Consider the following 26,575-nt stretch of genomic DNA (forward strand, 5'->3'; position numbering starts at 1 on the left):
TTCAGTTTCAAGGTTGTTGTATGTTGCATTACAGTTAATTGTCTTTGTTTGATGTTTGATGAATTAGAGTTGCGTTCTATTTTTTTGTCATATTTTACTAACAAACTCTAAAAAGATAAAGTTTCTTTAAGTAAAGGCAGTAACTTGTGAGAAAATTGGTTGGTTTTCATAGATAAATTCAATGTCGAAATTCATAATACATGAGGCGCACTGCACAGCAGGATGAATATAGTACATTATATGTATCATTCACTGTGGTGAAACAATTTATCACAAGATATTGCTTCTTAATTTGTTCAATGCCCAACATTAGAAGTGAACTAAATATTATTTAACATTGATAAGATCTGTAATTTAGCCTTTTTACCGAGAAAGACACATAGATGTACTAAAATTTGAATCCATAACTGTTTCTTATTTCTTTGTAACTTATTGTTTTTAAAACCTGAAAGACAAAAAGATGACAGCAGAAGGGCAGTTACGTAAAGACAGAAATGTTTCAAGACTATTTGAGGAGCGAAAAACTTACTAAATTTATACTAGGTCTCTACTCTAGCATCCTTCCTCTACTTAAGCAATATGTTTTAATGTTTGAAATGAAGGAACCTAAAGTTCATTTACTACACGAAGAACAGGTATGATACATGTCCATAATCATCTTGTTCATTTATGATTACATTGTCACTTTGTAAAGTGCCATTGAACATGTTATATGAAAGGGCACACTATAAAAATGCTGTAATAATAATAATTTTAAAAATAAATAAAACTAGACCTGCAAGCAGCACTGAACCAGCTTTCAGGAATCAGACAGGAAGTGTGTCATACAATAGCCCATTTATCGAGCTACCAAATGATACTTAAACACTGTGTATAAATTAAAAGTCAATCGGATATTGAATTTAACCTCTAGAGCGTGCACAAGATTTTTTGAAGTGGTCAAGGACCATAATTCTGACAGTAGTTATCGGAAATCGCTTAAAATCAATAGGCTTCTTCGTCTCATGACCTTAAACACTGTGTATAAATTTAAAGTAATCGGATATTAACTTTAGCCGCCCGGACGGCGGCGACGACAATATACGACCACATTTCAATGTGGGCGTATAAAAATTAACCGATGGCATATAATATTTAATGTATGATAAAGTCAAAATAGTCGATTTCGGTTTTTGGTGTTGCGCTCATTTTAAAAAAAATGTCTTTTACGGATAATGTGTATAGTACTAATAGCAATCACATACGGAGGAGGCGATAAGATCCCTTTGCATTTGGAATTTCAAAATTAATTAAAACCAAATTTAAATTCCGAAAATCGGTTGTTTATTTTTTGCTGAAACTCCTTTTTTTAATCTGATCAAAATGGGAGTAAGTCACAGAGTGGTAATGGGCGTATTGTGTCCAAATTTCATGGTTTTGGGACAATCGGTGCCGGTGCCGTGGCGAAATTCCACTTTTTTCGCCCTTACAGAAGCCGTAAATGGCGGAAAACAACGAACGGCAGGAACCGTGTCAAGAACAAACGACCTGAACGAATGCAGGTATCGCCTTGAAGTTTTCAGTGCACCTAGGTACCAACGTGAAAAGTTCCTCGCCGGAATTTGGTAGTCAACGTACCTTTGGTTCCAGCGTGGCGCATGCGCGAAGTAAAAAGAAATTATGGTCGATTTTGGGTATATTTCGGAGTGGTTTGGTAGGTGACGGTGGATCAGGGACTCAGATTGATCTAACATGGCGATCATAACACAACATGATAATCACTTTGAAGTATGAGTAAATTTTCGCGACCGGGTTGATTTGCTCTACCCAGGCAACGTTCCTGTGCTCCGATTGCCTTCAAATTTGCACAGAATGTACCTTGGGATTCTAGCTATCACATATTAAAAATAGAAGAGTGTTGGATTCCGAGAACGTTCAAAATAAATTCAAAACCCACCCCCAACAATCAAAGGTTTTTTGCTTAAAAAATTGCCGTATTTTATCGAATTTTTATTGTTCTTGATATCTGAGGATTTTCTCAATTTAATATGTGATAAATATCATCGCGTCGCAGCCAACCGCTAGAAATTCCAGAGATTTGGACCACCGGAAGGATGCCTCAGCAGTCAAAAAAGGTCAAAATAGGCGATTTCGGTTTCTAGTGTTGATACATCGTTACGGTCATTTTAAAAAATTGTCTTTTAAGGATAATGTGTATAGTACCAATACCTATCACATAAGGAAGAGGCGATAAAATCTATTTGCATTTGCAATTTCAAAATTAATTAAAACCAATATTAAATTCCGAAAATCGTTTTTTGCTAAAACTCTTTTTTTTTTAATCGGATCAAAATGGGAGTAAGGCACAGAGTCCGGGGTGGTAATGGGCGTATTCTTTTCAAATTTCATGGTTTTCGGACAAACGGCGCCGGTGTCGTGGCGAAATTTCTCTTTTTTCGCCCTTACTGAAGTCGTAAATCGCGGAAAAAAGCGAACGGCAGGAACCATGTGAAGAACAAACGACCTGAACGAATGCAGGTATCGCCTTGAATTTTTCAGGGCACCTAGGTACCAACGTGAAAAGTTCCTCGCCGGAATTTGGTAGTCATGGTACCTTTGGTTCCAGCGCGGCGCATGCGCGAAGTCAAAAGAAATTATTGTCGATTTTGGGATTTTGGGTATATTTCGGAGTGGTTTGGTAAGTGTGGGATTCCGAGAACGTTCAAAATAAATTCAAAACCCACCCCCAACCATCAAAGTTTTTTTGCTTAAAAAATTGCCATATTTTATCGAATTTTTATTGTTCTTGATATCTGAACATTTTCTCATTTTAATATGTGATAAGTATCATCGAGGCGCAGCCAACCGCTAGAAATTCCAGAGATTTGGACCACCGGAAGGATGCCTCAGCAGTCAAAAAAGGTCAAAATAGGCGATTTCGGTTTCTAGTGTCGATACATCGTTACGGTCATTTTAAAAAATTGTCTTTTAAGGATAATGTGTATAGTACCAATACCTATCACATAAGGAAGAGGCGATAAAATCTCTTTGCATTTGCAATTTCAAAATTAATTAAAACCAATATTAAATTCCGAAAATCGTTTTTTTGCTAAAACTCTTTTTTTTTTAATCGGATCAAAATGGGAGTAAGGCACAGAGTCCGGGGTGGTAATGGGCGTATTCTTTTCAAATTTCATGGTTTTCGGACAAACGGCGCCGGTGTCGTGGCGAAATTCCTCTTTTTTCGCCCTTACTGAAGCCGTAAATTGCGGAAAAAAGTGAACGGCAGGAACCATGTGAAGAACAAACGACCAGAACGAATGCAGGTATCGCCTTGAATTTTTCAGGGCACCTAGGTACCAACGTGAAAAGTTCCTCGCCGGAATTTGGTAGTCATGGTACCTTTGGTTCCAGCGTGGCGCATGCGCGAAGTCAAAAGAAATTATTGTCGATTTTGGGATTTTGGGTATATTTCGGAGTGGTTTGGTAAGTGACGGTGTATCTAAGATGGCGATCATAACACAATATTATAATAACTTTAAAGAATGAACAAATTTCCGCGATCGGGTAGATTTGCTCTGCCCAGGCAACGTTCCTGTGATCCGATTGCCTTCAAATTTGCACAGAATGTAACTTGGGATTCTAGCTATCACATATTAAAAATAGAAGAGTGTGGGATTCCGAGAACGTTCAAAATAAATTCAAAACCCACCCCCAACAATCAAATTTTTTTTGCTTAAAAAATTGCCATATTTTATCGAATTTTTATTGTTCTTGATATCTGAACATTTTCTCATTTTAATATGTGATAAGTATCATCGAGGCGCAGCCAACCGCTAGAAATTCCAGAGATTTGGACCACCGGAAGGATGCCTCAGCAGTCAAAAAAGGTCAAAATAGGCGATTTCGGTTTCTAGTGTCGATACATAGTTACGGTCATTTTAAAAAATTGTCTTTTAAGGATAATGTGTATAGTACCAATACCTATCACATACGGAAGAGGTGATAAAATCTCTTTGCATTTGCAATTTCAAAATTAATTAAAACCAATATTAAATTCCGAAAATCGTTTTTTTGCTAAAACTCTTTTTATTTTAATCGGATCAAAATGGGAGTAAGGCACAGAGTCTGGGGTGGTAATGGGCGTATTGTGTCCAAATTTCATGGTTTTCGGACAATCGGTGCCGGTGTCACGGCGAAATTCCACTTTTTTTCCCCTCATAGAAGCCGTAAATTGACTTGAGGCCAGGGTCCTTGAAGTTGTACAGCTGCACCGGGTGACCGATATTTATTTAACGGGGAATAAGTGATAATTCATATTATAGCAGTAAATAATTAAAATATTTCATAGGGATTATAATAATATGTAAGCTTATATCATGTCTGGGTATTACAGGGTTAAAACCAATATTAAATTCCGAAAATCGTTTTTTTGCTAAAACTCTTTTTTTTTTAATGGTATCAAAATGGGGGTAAAGCACAGAGTCTGGGGTGGTAATGGGCGTATTGCGTCCAAATTTCATGGTTTTCGGACAATCGGTGCTGGTGTCACGGCGAAATTCCCCTTTTTTTCCTCATGGAAGCCGTAAGAAAAAAAACCACGAAAGGCAGGTGACAAGAACAAACGACTTGAACGAATGCAGGTATCACCTTGAAATTTTCAGGGTACCTAGGTACCAACGTGAAAAGTTGCTCGCCGGAATTTAGTACTCGTGGTACCGTTGGTTCCTGTGTAGCGCATGCGCGAATTCAAAACCAGCTAAACTCGAAAACAACCTTGTCGGCACGGAAAACATCAAAAGAGAAATTCGAATTTTTGAAATATTCAAATACCAAACACTCGACCATGATCCAGGCTATCCTAAAATGTAATAATTTCGGTAATAGGAGACACATTCTTTAAGTCACGACCAATTGTGTATGTTTTCAAGCCCATTAATGTGGATTTTTCACTATTTTTCATTTTCAATTCAAAATGGCGTCCATCAGTTGACCTGAATCAAAATTCTACTGCCTACATTTTATGGGCTTTCCTTCAAGGATTTGGAAAATATAATCCCCTTGTCTGTAAATAAAATATCAAAAAAGCCTTAGCGATATTTCACATTTGGGCTATAAACTCCATTTTTTGTGTACGAATCAGTAGTATCGTAACTAGTAAAGAAATACAATTTCAAGGCAATCGGACCTATATTTCGTTGATTTTTTTTTAAAATTTGATCCTTAATTTCATCAAGGGGAGATAATACAGAAAATTTCTAATGACATTTTTCAAGTTGTATCGGTAAGATCTACTTATATACTGAATTTCATGAAAATCGTGCAACTATTAAAGAAGTTGTCAAGTTGATTTTAACTTCCGGTTCGAAATCACAGCGACGAATTTTTGAAATTCGAAAATCCGAAATAGCAGATTTGAAGTAAATGATTCAAGGTAGTCAAAGAATAATAATAATAATAATAATAATCTTAACAGAAACAATAAGCTTTCATATGTAATACATATGAAAGCTTAATAATAATTTTAGTAAAAACAATAGTCTTTCATACAAAGTCTGAAAGCCTCATAAATAATAATTTTAGTAATCACAATAGGCTTTCAGACAAAATTGTTCAAGTTTCATTAAGAAGGTAAAACCATTTAAAGTGCAATCAAAATCTTAAATTTCAACTTGACACAACACACAGGCATTTTTAAGTACAAAATTAGTCGCTTTAAACTGTTTCAGGTGAAGTTGTTCAAAGCATTCATCCAGTGCTTTGTGAGACCAGAAGTTCTGATTGAGAATCATTCTCCAAAGCAACAGAAAGCTGTTGATCTGTCAAATACAGACAATCATCTCACTGAAAAAGATCTTTTTATAGGAGTTAAGGCAGCAAATATGCCAAAGATGATGAATAAAGATCAAAAGAAAGAGTTAAAGACAAAAGTATGTGTTAGTTTTCCTTTGCATCTAGATGTGTAGTGTTTGTTGGAGAATAGTTGTTTTGTAACCTAAAATTTATTCTCACTGGAAATACTATTGATGCATTTAGTTACACATCTAAGTATTATCAGTTATATTGTTCTGTTAATATCTGATAGAATAGTGTATGTGAGTGACATTTAATAAATATATGCTATTAAATTGTCATTTCAGGTGATGCAGGCTTACATCAATTGTGGGAAATCTTTACAAACAAAGATGCCCATAAATAACACACTACATAAAGCTCTAGCTGTTCTTCACCCTCACACACATGGTCATACAGTAACTTTAAATTATTTTCTCAGACTTCCAGCATTGGTAAAATCTTAGAAGAATATGAAGAAGATTTGTATAGTGTGGAAGTTAGGAATTACATCGCCGATCAAAAACTACCTCCCTACAATGATAATAATAGATTAGATGAATGGTGGGCACAAGGGGAATTATGTAACCAGTATCCTCTTTTATTCAAGATGGTGTCATCTTTATTGAACTGTTTTCATGGGCCTCAAGTTGAGTCTTCCTTCAGTGTCATGAACAATGTCATCAACTCTAAAACAAGTAGACTGAATATATCAACCTACAACTCAATACAACATGTTAAATATGCTTTAACTGCATCTGGCAAGGCGGCTATAAAGTACTACTTTCAAAAAAGACGTTCATGACAAAGTCAACCCCGAACTGGTTAAAAATTTGATGTCATCATGTAGAAAATAGAAGAATTATTGCAAAAACAGAAAGAAAAGGATGAAAAGAAAAACAAGCTGCAAATAACCACAAACATTTTATCCAAAAAAAGATCAAAAGACATTTTGCAGTCTGCGGCCAAGATGGCCAGACTTGCTTTTGCAAGCAAATAAATGATTTTTATACGCCCACATTTTCATGTGGACGTATTATGCCGTCGCCCCTGTCCGTCCGTCCGTCCGTCCGTCCACAATTGTTTGTGGACTCTCTACAGGTCACAATTCTTATCCGATTTTGACGAAACTTGAAATATAGGTTTATCCCCAAAAGATCTTGGCTGCTTTCGATATTGGCATGTATCGGATCGAAAGTTCATGGATTATGGCCCCTGTTTGTACGAAAAATCACGTTTTTGGCTTGTGGACACTATAGAGGTCACAATTTTTATCCGATTTTTTTGAAACTTGAAATGTAAGTTTATAACCCAAAGATCTCGGTTCCTTTCGATCTTCGCGCATATCGGACCGTAACTTCCTGAATTATGGCCCCTGATTGTACAAAAAATCGCGTTTTTAGCTTGTGGACCCTAAAGAGGTCATAATTTTTATCCGATTTAAAAAAACGTATTATTATATCACCGTTACACCCTAACGAAGGTTGAGTTCGAATTTCGTGAAAATCGGCCCTAAAATTGACAGACAAAATGGCTGCCGTTCGTTCTCAAATAGCGTAAAAATATGGTATATCAAGGTTGTGGACCCTATAGAGGTCACAATTTTTATCCGATTTTGTTGAAACTTGAAATGTAAGTTTATAACACAAAGATCTCAGTTCCTTTCGATATTTGCGCATATCGAATTGTAATTTCCTGAATTATGGCCCTTGATTGTAGGAAAAATCACTTTCTTGTTAGCTTGTTCTCTATCCATCTCTCGAAAATGTGGGCGTATCCTGCCTGGCAGCCGCTGGTTAGAAGTTTTTGTTGCTTTTTTTCTTTGACTTCACTGGCATTTGATGTACATCTTGCGTTTACTGCTACGCCAATTTTGGCCAGAAAGTGTACCCAGAATGCACCATTGCAAGTTAAATTGTACAAAATTTTCTGGGGGGCATGCCCCCGGACTTTTTTTTTTTCAGTTATTTTTGGGACTAGTCAAAATCATTATTGAATACTCCAACAAAACTATGTAAATTTGATATGTACATGTATGACAGTACCACAAAGTATAATTAGAACCAGATTAACTGACACTGAAAATCATTGTACGAGTTGTTTGTCTATCTACGAATCAATAAAACATTTGTAGTTCCGTGATGGGTAATAACAACAATATGTGTTAAATATGAAGAAAATTCAGTGGTAAATTGGACACTCATTATCATAATGACTCGTCCACGCGACTTAGTTTAAAGATACATTATGGGAGATTCGGTAACGAGTTGACAGTTCTCACTATAATAGTTAAAAACTAGATAATGTAAAGGCAATTTGGTGAAAATTTCATTCAAATTGATCCACGATGAACCGAGAACTAAGCGACTGAAATTCCCATAAGCCTTGGTCATCATTACTAAAGTCAGTACGATAAACAGCATAGTCTCGATTATCCATTTAATCATTTAATCAAGAAGGAAAGTTATGCAGTAAATCGGCTTACATTTTACAATCCACTAAAGATCGCAGGCTAGCGCTGCCATCTAGAGTTGATTGTGGCCTGGATAGGTTAATTAATGTCTAATTAATAATTTAGATAACAATTCAGGCCTAAAAAAAGACCTGCAATAGACAGATTTAGCTCTTGCATAATGTATGTTTAATTTCGGGATCTAGAATAAGTCGTCCACACGACATTGTGTAATGTTAGGGACACAGAAATATTCATAATCAGTATAATATAAGTGTTTGATATAAGTATAATTTTCTTTACGCCAAGTGGCAGACTCGCCAATCTAGAGCGGTCGCATTTATAAATAACAAACAACAAAATAAATCACTTTATTCAATAACAATTTCATTAATAAATAACGTCACTACACAGCCACTAAACGACTCACCTCTATAGTCCCGGTACACTTTTCTTCCCCAGTTCATATAATTCCCATTTTATAGATATTTTATCATGAATAGTGTCCAACGTCTTCCTTTACATACGCTTTAGCTTATTTTCCGAACACGCCAATTCTCAGCACCAATTTCACTAAAATTACATCACCTACAATCGAGCGATCCTCAATCCACAATGTGTTTCGATTCGCATTTTGGTATTCTAAATTGATTCTTATACGGAATTCATATATTTAGTTCCATTTTGTGTGCGGAAATTAAATCAACGATTAGTTTTAAAATTAATTATGATGCCGAAATAATATCAATCCAATTGTATTTTGGCGAGAGATTAAGTTGTCAATATGTAATTGTATGATCAGTAGTGGAATACCGCGTTTTATCAGTGAAATAAAAGTGTTATTCCACTGGCTAGTTGTTTTTACCTAAAATGATTGTAAAATCATAAAATAAATAGAACATTTGTCGTTTTGTCGTGAATAACATATTTTATTTCATCTCTAAGCAAGAAAACGTTTATATTTTCACTCATGCTACGCATTCGTGAAAATATAAGTTTTCTTGCTTCTCGATGAAATAAAATATGTTATTCACTCTAAAACAACAAATATCCTCTATTTATTTATCCATCTAATAATTTATATTCAGATTTCATATCAAGTCAATTTAATATTGTCTAAACATTAAAATCATAACGCCAATTAACAAACAATACGAGTATACTTTATTACAAAAACATCAGTGAAGTATTCTAAAAATCTAAAATCATAACGACAATTAAATAACAACACGAATATACCTCACTTCAAAACCATGTGTCTGGATTAGGGGATTAATTAAACAATAGGAAGCGGCCATTCAAAGAATCTAACGACAGAAATTTATGACTGTTGTATATTCCATGCGATGGTGGTGTAATTACACGTCTGTGAGCAATATGGTTTCAGACGGAACCGAGACTGGTGGCTAGAATTTGTGATATAAGCAGGCCGTCATTCAAAGAATATAATCTAAATTGTAATGACAAGCATTTATGACTGTATATTCCAAGCGACGGCATAGGCTATGGTTTCGGATGGAACAGAGACAGCTAGGACATGGCTGGAATTTGTCATTTATAAAACAAAATCAGTAGGTCATTCAAAGAATATAATCTGATATCACCGATTAAATTTTGAACTTTTGTATAAATATGTTTTTATATTTTGTGTTTTGTAAACAATACGCGGATTAGGTTTTAGACTTGGATGTGAGGTATCCCGAATGTTAGTGTGTAAACTGATAAGTGTTACATGTGCAATATATGTGCATATAGTTTGTAGAGGAACTTTCCATGTATTTGGATATTAGATATTATAATGACCCTGCTTGTTTTGCTTTTGTTTTTTGATTAGAAATACTCGATTTTATTGTGACAAGACTAATTATAAACTAGATACGATTTGCGATTCGTGCCCGTTTCAATGTGGGGGAACTGTACCTACAATTGTTAGCAATTCCCCTCCTTCGGTATTTCAACATTCCCAAGGGGTGGGGATACAAAAATAAATGTTGGCGAAAATAGTCACCCAAAGACGTCTAGATAAATAGCGAAAATGACGTTTCATTTGTGGCCGAAACAAGAACTGCACACATTAATTTGTAAATTCACAAATACATTTGTTATTAATTGCAGAAGTGGGTAAATAACCCAGAAAGCAAGATTATAAGTAACAAGATATACGTCCATTGTTTTGTTATTTTCTAATAAATAAAATATGAGTTTTATCTACGCCGGGAAAATTGTCAATTCATTGTAATTCGACTTTTCCCAACGGACGTCGGCAATACCGAAGAATGGACGATATTCAACAAATATGCAATTCATTTGAGAATTTTAGACACTATACTCAGATTCTAAATCTGAACATAGTTTCTAAAATTGGGAGACAGAAATTAAATATTTCTTACAAAAACAAACGCCTTAAGTTTCTGTATGACACTGGGCAAACTAATTACAAGACATGAAAAGTAAACGGCATTGCATTACTACTCACCCGTAAGTTACTAGACGGCTCTCGGTAAAGTGGTAATTTGGCATAAAATCTAAACGCCTTAAATAATTAAACACTCTGTTCATTTCTTGACAACGTCCGGGAAAATAAATGCCTTGTCTAAAAACTAAACCCCTTTCAAATCTAAATGGTAGTGTTCATTTCTAAAAAACATCCCGAGAAACTGGACGGTCGTAAAGCAGACGATCATTGTCAAAAGTAAACGATGTTTTTTAATCCACACGGTAGCACAAACTGGGTGGTTTTTGGTGAATCTTGACAGCGTTTAACACATTCTTGACGGCAATCTATTAGCTGGATACGTGTATTCAATTCTTGACGATAAGCTTAGTTTCTTTCCTTTTTTCGTAAAGTCTGGACGATACCTGGTCCCTAGTGTGATCCTTCTATTACCAAAACCAAAAACACATTTATGTTACTGAATTTAAGACACCCCCTGTGTATCTGTTATTGACAGCTATAGACGATATCTATCTATTCTATCTATTACTAGCAGCTACATGTATCTATTACTGATCAAAGATACCCTTTGTATCTTTTACTGACAGCTATCTATACACAAGGTGTATCTATTACTGATTAAAGATCCTCGGTGTATCTGTTATCTATTACTGATTAAAGATATCCTATGTTTCTGTTACTGACAGTTATCTATACACGATGTGAATAAATTACTGATTAAAGATTCCCAGTGCATCTATTACTAAATCTATGACATGACATGTATCTATTACTAAGTGTATGACATGACATGTATCTATTACTAAATGTACGACACAACGTGTACGACACAAAATGTGTCTGCCATTTACGACACATCACATTTTACTGACTCTTGGACATGGCTAGTGTTTTATTAACTGTAAGATGTGACATATATTTTTAACTGTAAGACACGATTATCTTTACATGTATTGCTTACTGACCATAAGAGACTTTATCAATCAAGTATATTGGAACGTGACATAATATCCTCGATTATGGGGACCGACACTTAATGCAAGTGTGAATGACCTGATAAGCGTGAACCTATGATTAAAGATCCTCGGTGTATCTGTTATCTATTACTGATTAAAGATATCCTGTGTTTCTGTTACTGACAGTTATCAATACACGATGTGAATAAATTACTGATTAAAGATTCCCAGTGCATCTGTTACAGGAATAGACCGTTTGTAACTGTTACTGACTGTAAGACAAACCGTATATGTATTGATAAGACATCATGTGAGCCTGTTACACTATGTATACTTTTCACTGACCGTAGGACATGGCATGTACTTGTTACTAATGATTGTAAGATTGTACCTGAGTTATGATTGTAAGACACCCCGTGTACTTGTATCCGTTACTATCCGTACAACACAACATGTATCTGTTAATAACAGTATGACACAATATGTATCTATTAATTAATGTACGACACAGCATGTGTCCATTATTAAATTACGACACGGCATGATTAAATCTAAATGTACGACACAAAATGTATCTATTACTAAATGTATGACACAACATGTATCTATTACTAAATGTACAACACAATATGTATCTATTACTAAATCTATGACATGACATGTATCTATTACAAAGTCTATGACATGACATGTATCTATTACTAAATGTACGACACAACATGTATCTATTATTAAATGTATGACATGAAATGTATCCATTAATAAATGTACGAAACTACATGTACGACACAAAATGTGTCTGTTATTTACGACACATCACTTTTTACTGACTCTTGGACATGGATAGTGTTTTATTGACTGTAAGATGTGACATATATTTCTAACTGTAAGACACGATTATCGTTACATGTATTTCTTACTGACCATAAGAGACTTTATCAATCAATTATATTGGAACGTGACATAATGTCCTTGATTATGGGGACCGACACTTAATGCAAGTGTGAATGACCTGATAAGTGTGAACCTATGAATTAAGGAATCAAACACACATCTATTAATGTATTGTATTTTGGACACGTGAAGGGATATTTGCCACAACCAGAGGTGGACAAAGAAAGAAGTAAATAAATAAATGTATTAGATAACTGGTATTATGAAATGCGATAAACATTAACAAATTGTTTCAAATGCCTATCCTTAAACTTCTGTGTGTTTCAATGGACCTCGATTGATAGGTTTACGTCTATGAAATAGATCTTGATCACACACATGCATTAGTCGTCGGTCCCCATGACATGTAACTGTTACGAATTCTAAGATACTGTTGGCAGCTGTTGCTGACTGTAAGAAATGTATCTGTTGCTGACTATGATACAGGACATGACATGCATATGATACTCCCTTTATCTTTTACTGACTGTAACACGCATCTATTACTAAGACCCACATTGTGTACCCGATACGGATTGTAAAACAACATGTGGATCTGTTATTGTAAGACACCATGTTTATCTGTTACTGTTAAACACGGCATGTATATATTTATGTCACCTCGCATATCCGTTACTGACTGTAAGACACAGCATTTACAATAGGAACCAAAACATAATAATAAAAATGATTGTTGTATCGCGCAACTATTCAATCTACTAGAGAATGCATTAGGCTCTAGAAAATGTTTTCACTTTCGAGTGTTAATGATAGTGACTAAATAACTAAGTTTTCACTTCGGATTTAAAAACTGACACAGGTTCACATTGTCAGATATTTTCTGGAAGTGTATTCCACACAATTGATGCACTGTATCAAAAGGTTTCCGATCCAAATGATTTCAAATTATAGGCAGGTACATCCAATATATAGTTTCCTTTCTGATCTTAATGGTCGTTTAGGATGATACAATGATACTAGATTTTGAAGATAACATGGCTCGGATTTGTTTACCGATCGATAGGTTAACGAGAAGATTTTAAAGTTGACCCTTTCTCGAACACGGAGCCAATGTAATTTGTTCAAGACTGGGGTGTGACAATGTAAGCAGTGCGGTTTTCTTATCTTTGGAGTTTTGAAATCTGTTCGTTCGTAATACCAGTTAGTAACGAATTACAGTAGTTGATTCTGTTAATGGATGACGAATGAACCCTATCCTTCGGAGATGGTAATGACATATTTTATAGAAGTTGTTCACATGGTTTTCAAAACATAGACGAGAATCGACAAGATTTCCAATATGTTTTACAGTTCTAGACACAGGAATTTCGGTGTTTCCAATGTTGATCCATCGAATGTCATATTTCTTAAGTCTGTTAGCAGGACCCACGAGAAGAAACTCTGCTTTTTCATCGTTGAGTTTAAGCATTTTTATACGCCCACATTTTCATGTGGATGTGTATTGTCGTTGCCCCTGTCCGTCCGTCCGTCCGTCCACACTCTACAGGTCACAATTCTTATCCGATTTTGACGAAACTTGAAATATAGGTTTATGTCCAAAAGATCTTGGCTGCTTTCGATATTGGCATGTATCAGATCGAAACTTCATGGATGATGGCCCCTGTTTGTGAACTGTCTACAGGTCACAATTTTAATCCGATTTCAATGAAACTTGAAATATAGGTTAATCACCCTAAGATCTCGGTTCCTTTCGTTATTGGCATGTATCGGACTGTAACTTAATGGATTATGGCCCCTGATTGTACGAAAAATCACGTTTTTAGCTTGTGAACAATGTAGAGGTCACAATTTTTATCCGATTTGGTTTAAGCTTGAAATGTATGCTTATAACCCATAGATCTCGGTTCCTTTCGATATTTGTGCATAACATAAGGTAACTTCCTGAATTATGGCCCCGGATTGTACGAAAAACCGCGTTTTTAGCTTGTGGACCCTATAGAGGTCATAATTTTTATCCGATTTAAAAAACTGTATTATTATATCACCGTTACACCCTAAGGACGACTGAGTTCGAATTTCGTGAAAATCGGCCCAATACTGACAGACAAAATGGCCGCCCTTCGTTCTCAAATAGCGTAAAGAAATGGTATACAGACTACATTTATCATCTGATTGTTTTGAAATTGATATATGTTGTTTGCATTAGTGAGAATATAATATAAATAGATGAAGAAGCCTATTTAATTTCAATAACTTCCGTTAATTTCGTCTGGAGTTATGGCCCTTGTTTCACTTTGTTGCACAAAAGTTATCAACCGATCTGTATGAAATTTATATGCATCATTTGAATTAGTAAAACAAAGAAGCCTATTGAATTTCAGCAATTTCAGTTAATTACATCTAGAGTTATGGCCCTTGTTTCACTTTGTTGAATCTTGTGAACACTTTAATGACAACAGTTATCATCCGATCTGTTTAAAATTTATATGCATCATGTAAATTAGTGAAACGAAGAAGCCTATTGAATTTGAGCAATTTTCGTTAATTACGCCGTGAGTTATGGCCCTTGTTTCACTTTGTTGTACCTTGTGAATGCTCTTACGACAAAAGTTATTATCCGATCTGTATGAAATTTATAGGTATCATTTAAATTAGTAAAACGAACAAGCCTATTGAGTTTCAGCAAATTTCCGTTAATTACATCTAGAGTTATGGCCCTTGTTTCACATTGTTGAATCTTGTGAACGCTTGAACGACAAAAGTTATCACCCAATCTGTATGAAATTCATATGCATCATTTACATTAGTGAAATGAAGAAGTCTATTGAATGTCAGCAATTTCTGTCAATTACTTCCAGAGTTATGGCCCTTGTTTTACTTTGTTGAACCTTGTGAACGTTCGAACGACAAAAGTTATCATCCAATCTGTATGAAATTGATATGTATTATTTGAATTAGTAAAACGAAAAAGTCTGTTGAATTTCAACAATTTCTGTAGATTACTTCCTGAGTTACAGCCCTTGTTTTAGTTTTTTGAACCTTGTGAACCCTCAAACCCTTAATTGTCTATTAAATGCCCCCTAATTACCTACAAAAGAACAAATATACGACAACTCTTGTCGACCGCTCGGACGATTTAGCTGCTGTGGGCGTATGCTTAGTTGCCTGGCAACCTATCTTTATCAGATTTTGTTGAAACTTGAAATGTAAGTTTACAACCCAAAGATCTTGGTTTGTTTCGATATTCGTACATATCGGACTGTAACTTCATGAATTATGGCCCCTGATTGTACGAAAAATCGCGTTTTTAGCTTGTGGACCCTATATAGAGGTCATAATTTTTATTCGATTTAAAAAACCTTATTATTATATCACTGTTAAACCCTAAGGACGGCTGAGTTTTATTTTTGTGAAAATCGGCCCAAAACTGACAGACAAAATGGCCGCTGTTCGTTCTCAAATAGCTTAAAAATATGGTATATCAAAGTTGTGGACCCTATAGAGGTCACAATTTTTATCCGATTTTTTGAAACTTGAAATGTAAGTTTATAACCCAAAGATCTCGGTTCCTTCCGATATTCGCGCACATCGGACCGTAACTTCCTGAATTATGGCAGCTGAGTTTGAATTTTGTGAAAATCGGTCCAAAACTGACAGATAAAATGGCCGCCCTTCGTTCTCAAATAGCGTAAAAAATATGGTATTTCAAGATTGTGGACCTTATAGAGGTCACAATTTTTATCCGATTTTGTTGAAACTTGAAATGTAAGTTTATGACCCAAAGATGTTGGTTCCTGTCGATATACGCAAATATCGGACCGTAACGTCCTGAATTATGGCCCCTGATTGTTCGGTAAATCGCGTTTTTAGCTTGTGGACCCTATAGAGGTCATAATTTTTATCCGATTTAAAAAATCATATTATTATATCACCATTACACCCTAACGACAGCTGAGTTTGAATTTTGTAAAAATCGGCCCAAAACTGACAGATAAAATGGCCACCCTTCGTTCTCAAATAGCGTAAAAAATATGGTATTTCAAGATTGTGGACCTTATAGAGGTCACAATTTTTATCCGATTATGTTGAAACTTGAAATGTAAGTTTATGACCCAAAGATGTTGGTTCCTGTCGATATACGCACATATCGGACCGTAACGTCCTGAATTATGGCCCCTGATTGTTCGGTAAATCGCGTTTTTAGCTTGTGGACCCTATAGAGGTCATAATTTTTATCCGATTTAAAAAAAACTTATTATATATCACTGTTACACCCTAAGGACAGTTGAGTTCGAATTTCGTGAAAATCGACCCAAAATTGACAGACAAAATGGCCGCCGTTCGTTCTCAAATAGCGTAAAATATGGTATATCAAGGTTGTTGACCCTATAGAGGTCACAATTTTTATCTGATTTTGTCGAAACTTGAAATGTAAGTTTATAACCCAAAGATCTCGGTTCCTTTCGATATTCGCGCATATCGGACCGTAACTTCCTGAATTATGGCCCTTGATTGTAGGAAAAATCACTTTCTTTTTAGTTTGTTCTCTATCCATCTCTCAAAAATGTGGGCGTATCCTGCCTGGCAGCTGCTGGTGACATTATCGAGACACCCTTCCAGATTCTTGATGACGACAATTTGATCGATTGGAAGTGGCTTGAGCTGTCAAGGAGCTGAGAATCATCAGCATATAAATGATACAGCAGATCGTGACCATGAATAAGTTTACCTAACATGTTTCTATTCATTTTGAAGATTATCGGGCTCAAAATGGATCCTTGATGAACATCACATAATAGTTGATGATAACTGAAGTCATACAGTGTGATGATACCATTTTAGAATGTATCAAGTTATAATGGGATAACTGGGTGTTAGTAATAATGGGCAAAATTGCATCCAGAATTTTTAGCAGGAAATGTGTCGGTATGATGCCCAAAGAGCATGATGTTGGTTTGGATTGACAGATTATCTTCCTTATCTCCTCAGATGAAACTGGATTAAGGGAATCAAATTGAATTGATGGAACTTTGGACTTACTGTCATCACATCACTGTGTGTTAATAGAGCGAAGGCCATGACGAATCTTATTGATTAAATCAAAGAAATAATAGCTGAAATTTTGAGCAATAATATTATCATCTCCCTCCCTCTGGAAGGATGACACTCTTGTCTTTTAAAAAGTAAATAGTTTAGCGTTTTTGTCCCCTCTTTGACCACAAATGGGACAAAATACAATATAACTGTTTAACATTGATGTATGGCACATTATTGCGGTATAACAGTCTTTTATTTATTAATGTGATCAACTGAGGACGCATATTATGTTTTAATACCGACAAATGGAAACTTTGTGTATGGTGAACACCAAACACCGAGTACATACACACTCACACCCGAGGATGTTACAATTGAGTGGGTTCAATAGGCCCCCTCTGACCACAGGAGCAGCCTACTGAAAGAACATTTTTTATTGATTCAGCCACTTAATACTTTTAATTTTCAAAACCAATCTGTCTGAGGTCTTACAGATTGTATGTGAACAATCGAGGGCTTGTGGACTTGACACTCATTGTGGTCTTTAACCTGTAAATAACTATGTTTTTGTCCCCCCTTTGACAACACATTGCGGAAAAAAGACAATATAACCATTTATAATAGATGTGCGGTGCAATCCCGCAATAGAACAGTTATTTATTAATGTGACCAACCGAGGACGCACATTATGTTTTAATACCGACAAATGGGGACTTTATGTATGGTGAACACTAACAACAGAGTACACACACTCAAATCCGAGGACGTTATAAGTGCATACCAATTCGGTGTGTACAAACTCTTGACTGCTCGTTTGTTGTAATGTATGTATTACAGCAAACGATAATCCCAAAATGGATCCTCATTTAATTATTTACAAGCTGTTACTAACTTTTAAAGACACTAACGTGAATCTTCAAGATATGACCATGAATTTCCAAGTCACTAATTACTTGAATTGTAAGAAACATTTTAAATGTGAGGATCACCCTTTGATTGAAGGTAAAGAGTTAGATAAAACTAATTTGTACTGAAAAGTCAAGTACCGGTAGACATCTTGAAAAGTTGGCATCTTGAAAAGCCAAACTAATATCTTGAAATAAAACCGTTTAAGATTACTTGAGACTTTACACTACTAACATTTTTAAATTTCAGCTTGAACTTAATTTTTTAAGATATTAACTTAAACTTTAAAGATATTAAAGATACATTCTCAAGAAAGTATTTATAGGGTATGTAATTTCCTATAAACGCAAGGCAAATTTGTTATATATGGAAAGTAGAGACATCCAATCTTACTAGGAAAATACTGAATGGGGCAGGCACTGGGCAAAGATGTCAGGGTATTACTTACTGTCAGCCCAACGGCTTATTGTCTTCCAGATTGACTTAGGAATCAGTTATTATAGGCGGAGGACTGGGAAGTTCTAACTAGCTTAGTTTTCAAAAGTCGTTGCAACTCATCGCTGTGGAAAGTTTTAATATTTATTTCTCGAGAAATAACCCTAATGTATTGTAAACAAAACTGCCACACTCCAATTTATGTGCCAGAAACGTTTTAAACAAATAATCTAAACGACAGCATTTTTTGTCCTCGCAATAATAAAAGTAGTGAGACGGCGAGCTTTCAGCCAATGAAAATCTAGTAAATAGCGAATAACAGTAAATACACGTGACCTTAAGGAGAATTTAATAGATCAATGTCGTTGTTTTGCGATAATATATTTAGGTCGATTTTTTTTTTAGCCAAACTCGTTGTAAATCATATTTCTAATGAAAAGAAAGTGCGCACTATTAATACTGGTATTTACCGGTGTCAGCTAAAATGTAATAAGTGCATAAATGTGAAAGATTTAGGTCAGCGATGACTCATTGGGTAGAGTGTCCAACTGACAGCTGCTTACCACTTGGCGATTATGTCACATGTGCCGTGTTTTCGGACCCTCCACCCCATCAGACGGAAAGTTTTCCCCGATGCCAGACAAGCTTTACCTCTCTTACACCCGTGAAGCCGCTGTCGGTAATACCTGACGGGCTTGTCCTCTCTTAACAAATTTTAAGCTGTTTGTAGCCTGTGTAAATGTGATGAATCAATTTATTATTCTTAAGAAAGTAGGCCTACACGACACTGTGGAATTAATATTTGCATGCATCGTGTTTAACGTCCCACCACAGCTCCGAGTATTAAGATAATTTGAGAAGGGTTGGAAATGTTGTTTGATAGCAATGATATAGGCCTATATATAATCGAATATAAATATAGATAATTGCCAAATATCAAAATCAATCAAGGTGTGTGAAGCTATATTTTATTAGAGGCTCTCTTCTTACTGTAGTCTTTGCGTGTATAGACATACATACTTTGCATTGTCGAGTTCACCCTAATATTAACTGGTTAGAATAGATCCCCTAAGCCCACCCTTCCTCATCTCTAATAAAGTCGACACTGTAGCATCCAAATAATATAACTATGCATAAATCAAATGCAAGGCCCAGCACCCCCCCCCCCCCATACACTGCTTAATCCACGAACCCTCCATATAAGGTTGGAAATACCTTTTAATATCAATATACCCACAAAAGCACCCCTAATAAGGTGTGACAATGTAATAACAATTAACTGATGTTTTGTGGACAGTTATTTGTGTTTGCTAAATTATGACTTTTTGAAATTAATGCATAGGTAAAATACAGGTTGTGTTCTAACAACTGGCTAAAATGTCCCTTGTTTGTCCATTCCCCTATTTTAAAAAATATATATAGACTACTTGGTCTTGCTCAAAGGAGCGGTCTATGGGAGTTTTAAAAATAAATTATTTTTTTTAACATTATTTATTAAAGATAATTGGATTATAGAGCAGGCAACCCCACTCTCCAAAAAAAAAAAAAAATACAAACATATAAATATTACAATCAAAACATAATGAAATTACAATAATAAATCAAATACATAAATAAACACATATATATATTACATACACTCACACACACATGTACACACTACATATACACTAATTCATTGATAATTAACATCAAACAACTGAGAAAAAATGTACCATAATAGACTAAAATAAATATGTATGCTGCACATGTCTGATATATAAAGAAATAGTTAAGATTTTTAATACATGTAGTTCAAAATTTAAACATTAAAGTAGCCAAGTCTCTAACTCAATATCATCCAAAATCTTCAACTTTGAAAACACGATTTATTTGTCAAATTAAATCAACATTCATGTTGTGATCTTACCGGAAAAAGATGGGCTTTTGATATCCAATATTTAAGACAAAATAAACATTTTACCATTTGTACACGAATCTTGTACCATAATGCGCTTCAGCCCCAGTTGTATCAAGAGACTCGAGGGATGAGGCTAGACACATTGCACCAAATCAAACGGCGTATATAGACTGGAATAACCAGACGCTAGAAATTTGCACTCGCTTGAGACTGCTGGCTTATTTCGCCGAACATAGATGATTTGAAATTGGAGTAAAAACGGAAACCATTGAATGTAAATCAGTTTATATACATTCATACTACAGTATTATATGCGTTGCGACCCACTTTTGTCAATTTCTAGGTCTCAAGTGTTAGTGATTTAGCTCTTTTAAATATTACTGTAATGACTTTAATTGACAAAAGTTCTGATTTTAATGAAAATGAATATGGAAATAAACAGTATGTACAAGCTCTGTTGATAAGATATGAATTTATAGGCTTGAATCAGCATACAATAGGTATGTAAAAACATCTTTACAAAGTCATTTTAAAATTTAATAAAACATGTTGATTTTGATTTTATAATTATACTAAATCATTCATAGACTAAAGTGTACAAAATATGCATAATGAATTTGTTATGGTTAATATATGTTATAGCGAGTTCAATGATAGGTTCAATATTAACAAAGATTACTTGAATTGTAAAACTGTTCAAAATTTAAACTCGACTAATGATACAGATTTAAAACATTAGTTTTACTATAAGATAAAACAAAATTATAATCATCATCATCATTATCATCCATAGCCATCTCTGTGGGTGTGGAATTTTGACAGTCTTTACATCCACATAGATCTGTACAGGAAAGAGCAGCAACTTTACAGGAACATCTTTTTGATTCACCTTTGAAGCTTCTTCCTTTGTTCCTAAAGAAAATAGGAAATATGATAGAAAAAACATAATTGTATGTCACATGTGTGAATTTTTTTTTTGAGCAATGCAATCTCTATATGAAATCAAAATCTAAAATTGCTTATTTAAATAGCATTTCCGCCTGTAGGATCAATAATCTTTGCAGATCTTTTTACGGCTTAGACTAATTGCCATTGATTTTTCTGTAAAGGCTATTCCAAACTATGCTCCCACAAAACGGCAGGTTTTGTTTTAGACCAATCACCGACGGAATATAAATTTGACAAAGTTCCATGGAACCTGACTAAAATGATTCTAATAAGAATGTAATTTTAAATATTATGTGCTGTACTCCATATTTCTAATATTACTTGATTGAAAATGATATTTCATAACCTTTTTCATTATAATTAATGACTAATGTAATTTGTTAGTTATGTTTCATAAAAATGTTTTGCCCTTCACCAGTTTAGGCTTCAGTTTTGTTTTAAAACTTGAAAGTTTGCCCACCACTGGTTTGCGTGATACCATGTATTGTGAACAAGTACATTATTAATTTCTTAACAACAACCAACGTGAACACTCACAGCCTAGAAAAAATTTAAATACTAAGACTAAGAAAATAATAATAATAAAATAACTAATAATAACATACTAACATACCTTCAAACACATCTCAATACGTGATTGCAATGTTTTTTTCTTCTCCATCCAAAGTCTGTCACTGTTTTGAATATTCCACACAATGCCTCCAGGTGTTGCCATTAAAAACCAGTAACTTGCAGGGCTGTGTTGCATTCTGATGAATAAGGCACTTCATTTTTCTGGTCAGAATGCCAGAAAAATGTGTCCTTGTTGACTATAATACGCCATGATTGAAGGATCGGGGCTAAACGTTTTCTTTATTTTGATTGGCCAAAATGGCACTCGGCAACAAACTTCGCGTGTATTCCTACGCGTGTAATGTTTATTTTTTAGGTGATTAGGTTAAAAAGAATTCCATTTTTAAAAAAGAATTATTAAATACTGGCACATGCCGAATGTGTGGAGATCATGTTTTTTAAATTAGTACAAAGAGACGTGTAATTTAAAAAAATAAAATCTCCCACAAAGGTTGTTGCAACGAACTTGAACGATAAATGTCTTCGGTCTTTCGCCTATTATTTCTTAAACGTACAACATTTCCTGCAATCAAAAGGCGGTTGATGCTTTGGAACACGATAACTTCAGTTCTAATTAAGTGAGAGTGATGAAACTTGATGCATCGTTTCATTACATCAATACCTTGACTAAGTTCAATAATGAGCATTTTCTGCTCAGGGTAAGCAGAGCGATAAGCAATTTGATTGGCCGAGACTTACAATAACTCTCATTCTAATTGAGCTAGAATGTTCAAACTTGGTGTAGATGTTTATGACATCAATGCCTTGATGGAATGCGAAGATGAGCATTTTCTGCTTAGGGTAAGCAGAGATAAGCAGTTTGATCTGTTGATGCTTTGGGACACGATAACTTTAGTTCTAATTAAGTGAGAGTGATGAAACTTGGTGTATAGTTTCATTACATCAATACCTTGGCTAAGTTCGATGATGAGAATTTTCTTATTAGGCTAAGGAACGATAAGCATTTTGATTAGTCAAGACTTTGGAACATAACAACTCTTCTTCTAATTGAGGTAGAATGTTGAAACTTGATGTAGATGTTCGTCTTGACTGAGTTCAATGATTAACCTATCGAGCTTAATTCTAAGCAGTGATAAGCAGTTTCCTTTGTCGTTGCTTTGGGATAAGATAACTTTGATTCTATCTGATAGAGAGTGATGAAACTTAGTGTATAGTTGATAATCAGAATGATTGCTCGATACTTTCGAAAAAAATAAATGTGTGATTAATTAATATGTGTCATCTATTTATTTTGAGATTTCGGCGGGGGACATCAGCCTCACTGTTGGCTTGTTACAGTTTAAATACCGTAAAGTGAGAATAGTGATTTGTGTTGTTGTAATGCCCCAGGTCCCATTCCTGATACATTGTGTACAATATATTCTTTGATCGTTTCAGGAACCTCCACCTATAATTAAAGCAAGTCCCAAATCCAGTACCAAGAAGCCACCAAACGATCTGTTTGATCACTTCATTGATCTGATTGAAGAAAGGTCAGTTATTTGACAATTTATAGTTTTGTAAAGTAATAAAGTTGCTCGTCTTTAACTTGTCGAAAAAACCCAATCTGTTCAACTGACTGCTTTCGTACTGTCCCTAGTTTTGTACTGGAGGTGAATAGATTCAGAAAGTTACAGTTCAGAAAAGTCCATAAACTCTGTTTTAAAAGTTTGTATTCATGATTGAAGGGTTGAAATGAGTAGTCGCCATGTAGCCCATAACACTTGGTAGTAACACTAGCACAAATCACCTGTATGATTTATGTTGATGTAAATACAAGGCAGGTGCCAATTAAATTTGACAGTGACCAGTCAACTGTAAATTTTAGATTACAGTAAACCTCGCACAAGTCGGATTTGTTTAAGTCGGATCTTTGCTCAACTCGGATAAAATTGTTTGGACCCTTTGATCCCGCATTTTTTTCTTATTAAATTTCTGCGCGTAAGTCGGATCTTCACTTACTCGGATCAAAATGTTCGGTCCATTTGATCTAATTCCGGCTTCTTGCCTTCGCCTCAGACCGATCAGCAGTATGTTCACAACATGCTGTTAAAAATACGGCCTGGCTAACGCCATTGAAATCCAAATACAGGGCAGCACACAAATTTGCCATATAAGACGAAAAGAAATTGGAATTTTTGAAAAAATTTGATTGTAATTGGACTAGGCAAAGCAATAATTGACTGAAGTTTCTCAGCTTTTCAAATTCTAATTCTTCCCCACCCCAGCTTACCTAAATTTCGTTTCGTCTTATATGTCTAAGCCATGTAAATCCGTAGGCCACCCCACATCTAGACCTCAATATTTAGCAGAAGAGGACGGATTTTTAACAGCATGTTGTGTTGCACATACTGACTCTAGCGAGGTAAGCAAGATTTTGTCTTCTCACTATGGACGTATATTGTGGTCGCCCCTGTCCGTCCGGACGTCCACAATTTGTTTGTGGACACAATTCTTATCCGATTTTGACAAAACTGGAAATATAGGTTTATCTCCAAAAGATCTCAGTTGCTTTTGATATTGGCATGTATCGGATTGAAACTTCATGGATTATGGCCCCTGATTTTACGAAAAATCACGTTTTTAGCTTGTGGACCCTTTAGGTCACAATTTTAACCCTATTTTAATGAAACTTGAAATGTAAGTTTATAACCCAAAGATCTCGGTTCCTTTCAATATTCGCACATATCGGATTGTAACTTCCTGAATCATGGCCCCTGATTGTACAAAAAATCACGTTTTTTAGCTTGTGGTCCCTCTGGAGGTCACAATTATTATCCGATTTAAAAAACCTTTTGATCATATCACCGTTACACCGTAACGAAAGTTTAGTTCGAATTTCATGAAAATCGGACCAAAATTGCCGGACAAAATGGCTGCCGTTTGTACGCGAACAGTGTAAAAATATGGTATATCAAGGTTGTGGACCCTGTAGAGGTCACAATTTTAATTTGATATTGATGAAACTTGAAATGCATGTTTATAACCCAAAGATCTCGGTTCCTTTCGATATTCGCACATATCGGGTCATAACTTCCTGAATTATGGCCCCTAATTGTACGAAAAATCGCATTGTCATGTGGACTTGTATTGTCCTCGCCCCTATCCGTCCATCTGTCCGTCCACAATTGTTTGTGAACACTCTAGAGGTCACAATTTTTATCCGATTTCAACAAAACTTGAAATATAGGTTTATCACCCTAAGATCTCGGTTCCTTTCGATATTCGTGCATATCGGACCATAACTTCCTGAATTATGGCCCCTGATTGTACAAAAAATACCTTTTTAGCTTGTGGACCCTATAGAGGTCATAATTTTTATCCGATTTAAAAAAACGTTTTAGTATATCACCGTTACACCCTAAGGATGGTTGAGTTTGAATTTCGTGAAAACAGCCCAAAACTGACAGACAAAATGGCCGCCCCTCGTTCTCAAATAGCATAAAAATATGGTAAATCAAGGTTGTGGACCCTCTAGAGGTCACAATTTTTATACGCCCACATTTTTATGAGGACGTATATTGTTGTCGCCCCTGTCCGTCCGTTCGATATTCGCACATATCGGATCGTAACTTCCTGAATTATGGCCCCTAATTGTACGAAAAATCGTGTTTTTATACGCCCACAATTTTATATGGACGTATATTGTCATAGCCCCAGTCTGTCCGTCCGTCCACAATTGCTTGTGAACACTCTAGAGGTCACAATTTTTATCCAATTTCAACGAAACCTGAAACATAGGTTTATCACCCTAAGATCTCGGTTCCTTTCGATGTTCGCGCATATCGGACCATAACTTCCTGAAATATGGACCCTGATTGTACGAAAAATCGCGTTTTTAGCTTGTGGATCCTATAGAGATCATAATTTTTATCCGATTTAAAAAAACGTATTATTATATCACCGTTACACCATAAGGATGGCTGACAAAATGGCCACCCTGGGTACTCAAATAGCGTAAAAATATGGTATATCAATGTTGTGGATCCTCTAGAGGTCACAATTTTCTTCTGATTTTGATGAAACTGAAAATGTATGTTTATAACCCATAGATCTTGATTCCTTTTGATATTTGCGCATATCGGATAACTTCCTGAATTATGGCCCCTGATTGTACGAAAAATTGCGTTTTTAGCATGAGGTCCCTCTAGATGTCACAATTATTATCC

The 26,575-nt window shown here is 35.2% G+C and overlaps 1 protein-coding gene across 4 annotated transcripts in view; it reads left to right on the forward strand.

The window, feature by feature from the left end:
- Positions 1–26,575, forward strand: part of LOC126830719 (serine/arginine repetitive matrix protein 2-like) — a 324,241-nt gene that overhangs the window by 267,357 nt on the left and 30,309 nt on the right. For all 4 annotated transcript variants that reach the window (XM_056103535.1, XM_056103533.1, XM_056103536.1 and 1 more), the window contains one exon: positions 23,805–23,899. In XM_056103535.1, coding sequence (XP_055959510.1) covers positions 23,805–23,899 — 95 coding nt within the window. The remainder of the gene's footprint in view (positions 1–23,804; positions 23,900–26,575) is intronic.

Source organism: Patella vulgata, chromosome 1 (genome assembly GCF_932274485.2).
Source record: "Patella vulgata chromosome 1, xgPatVulg1.2, whole genome shotgun sequence".
In the NCBI taxonomy this organism is placed as follows: domain Eukaryota; kingdom Metazoa; phylum Mollusca; class Gastropoda; family Patellidae; genus Patella; species Patella vulgata.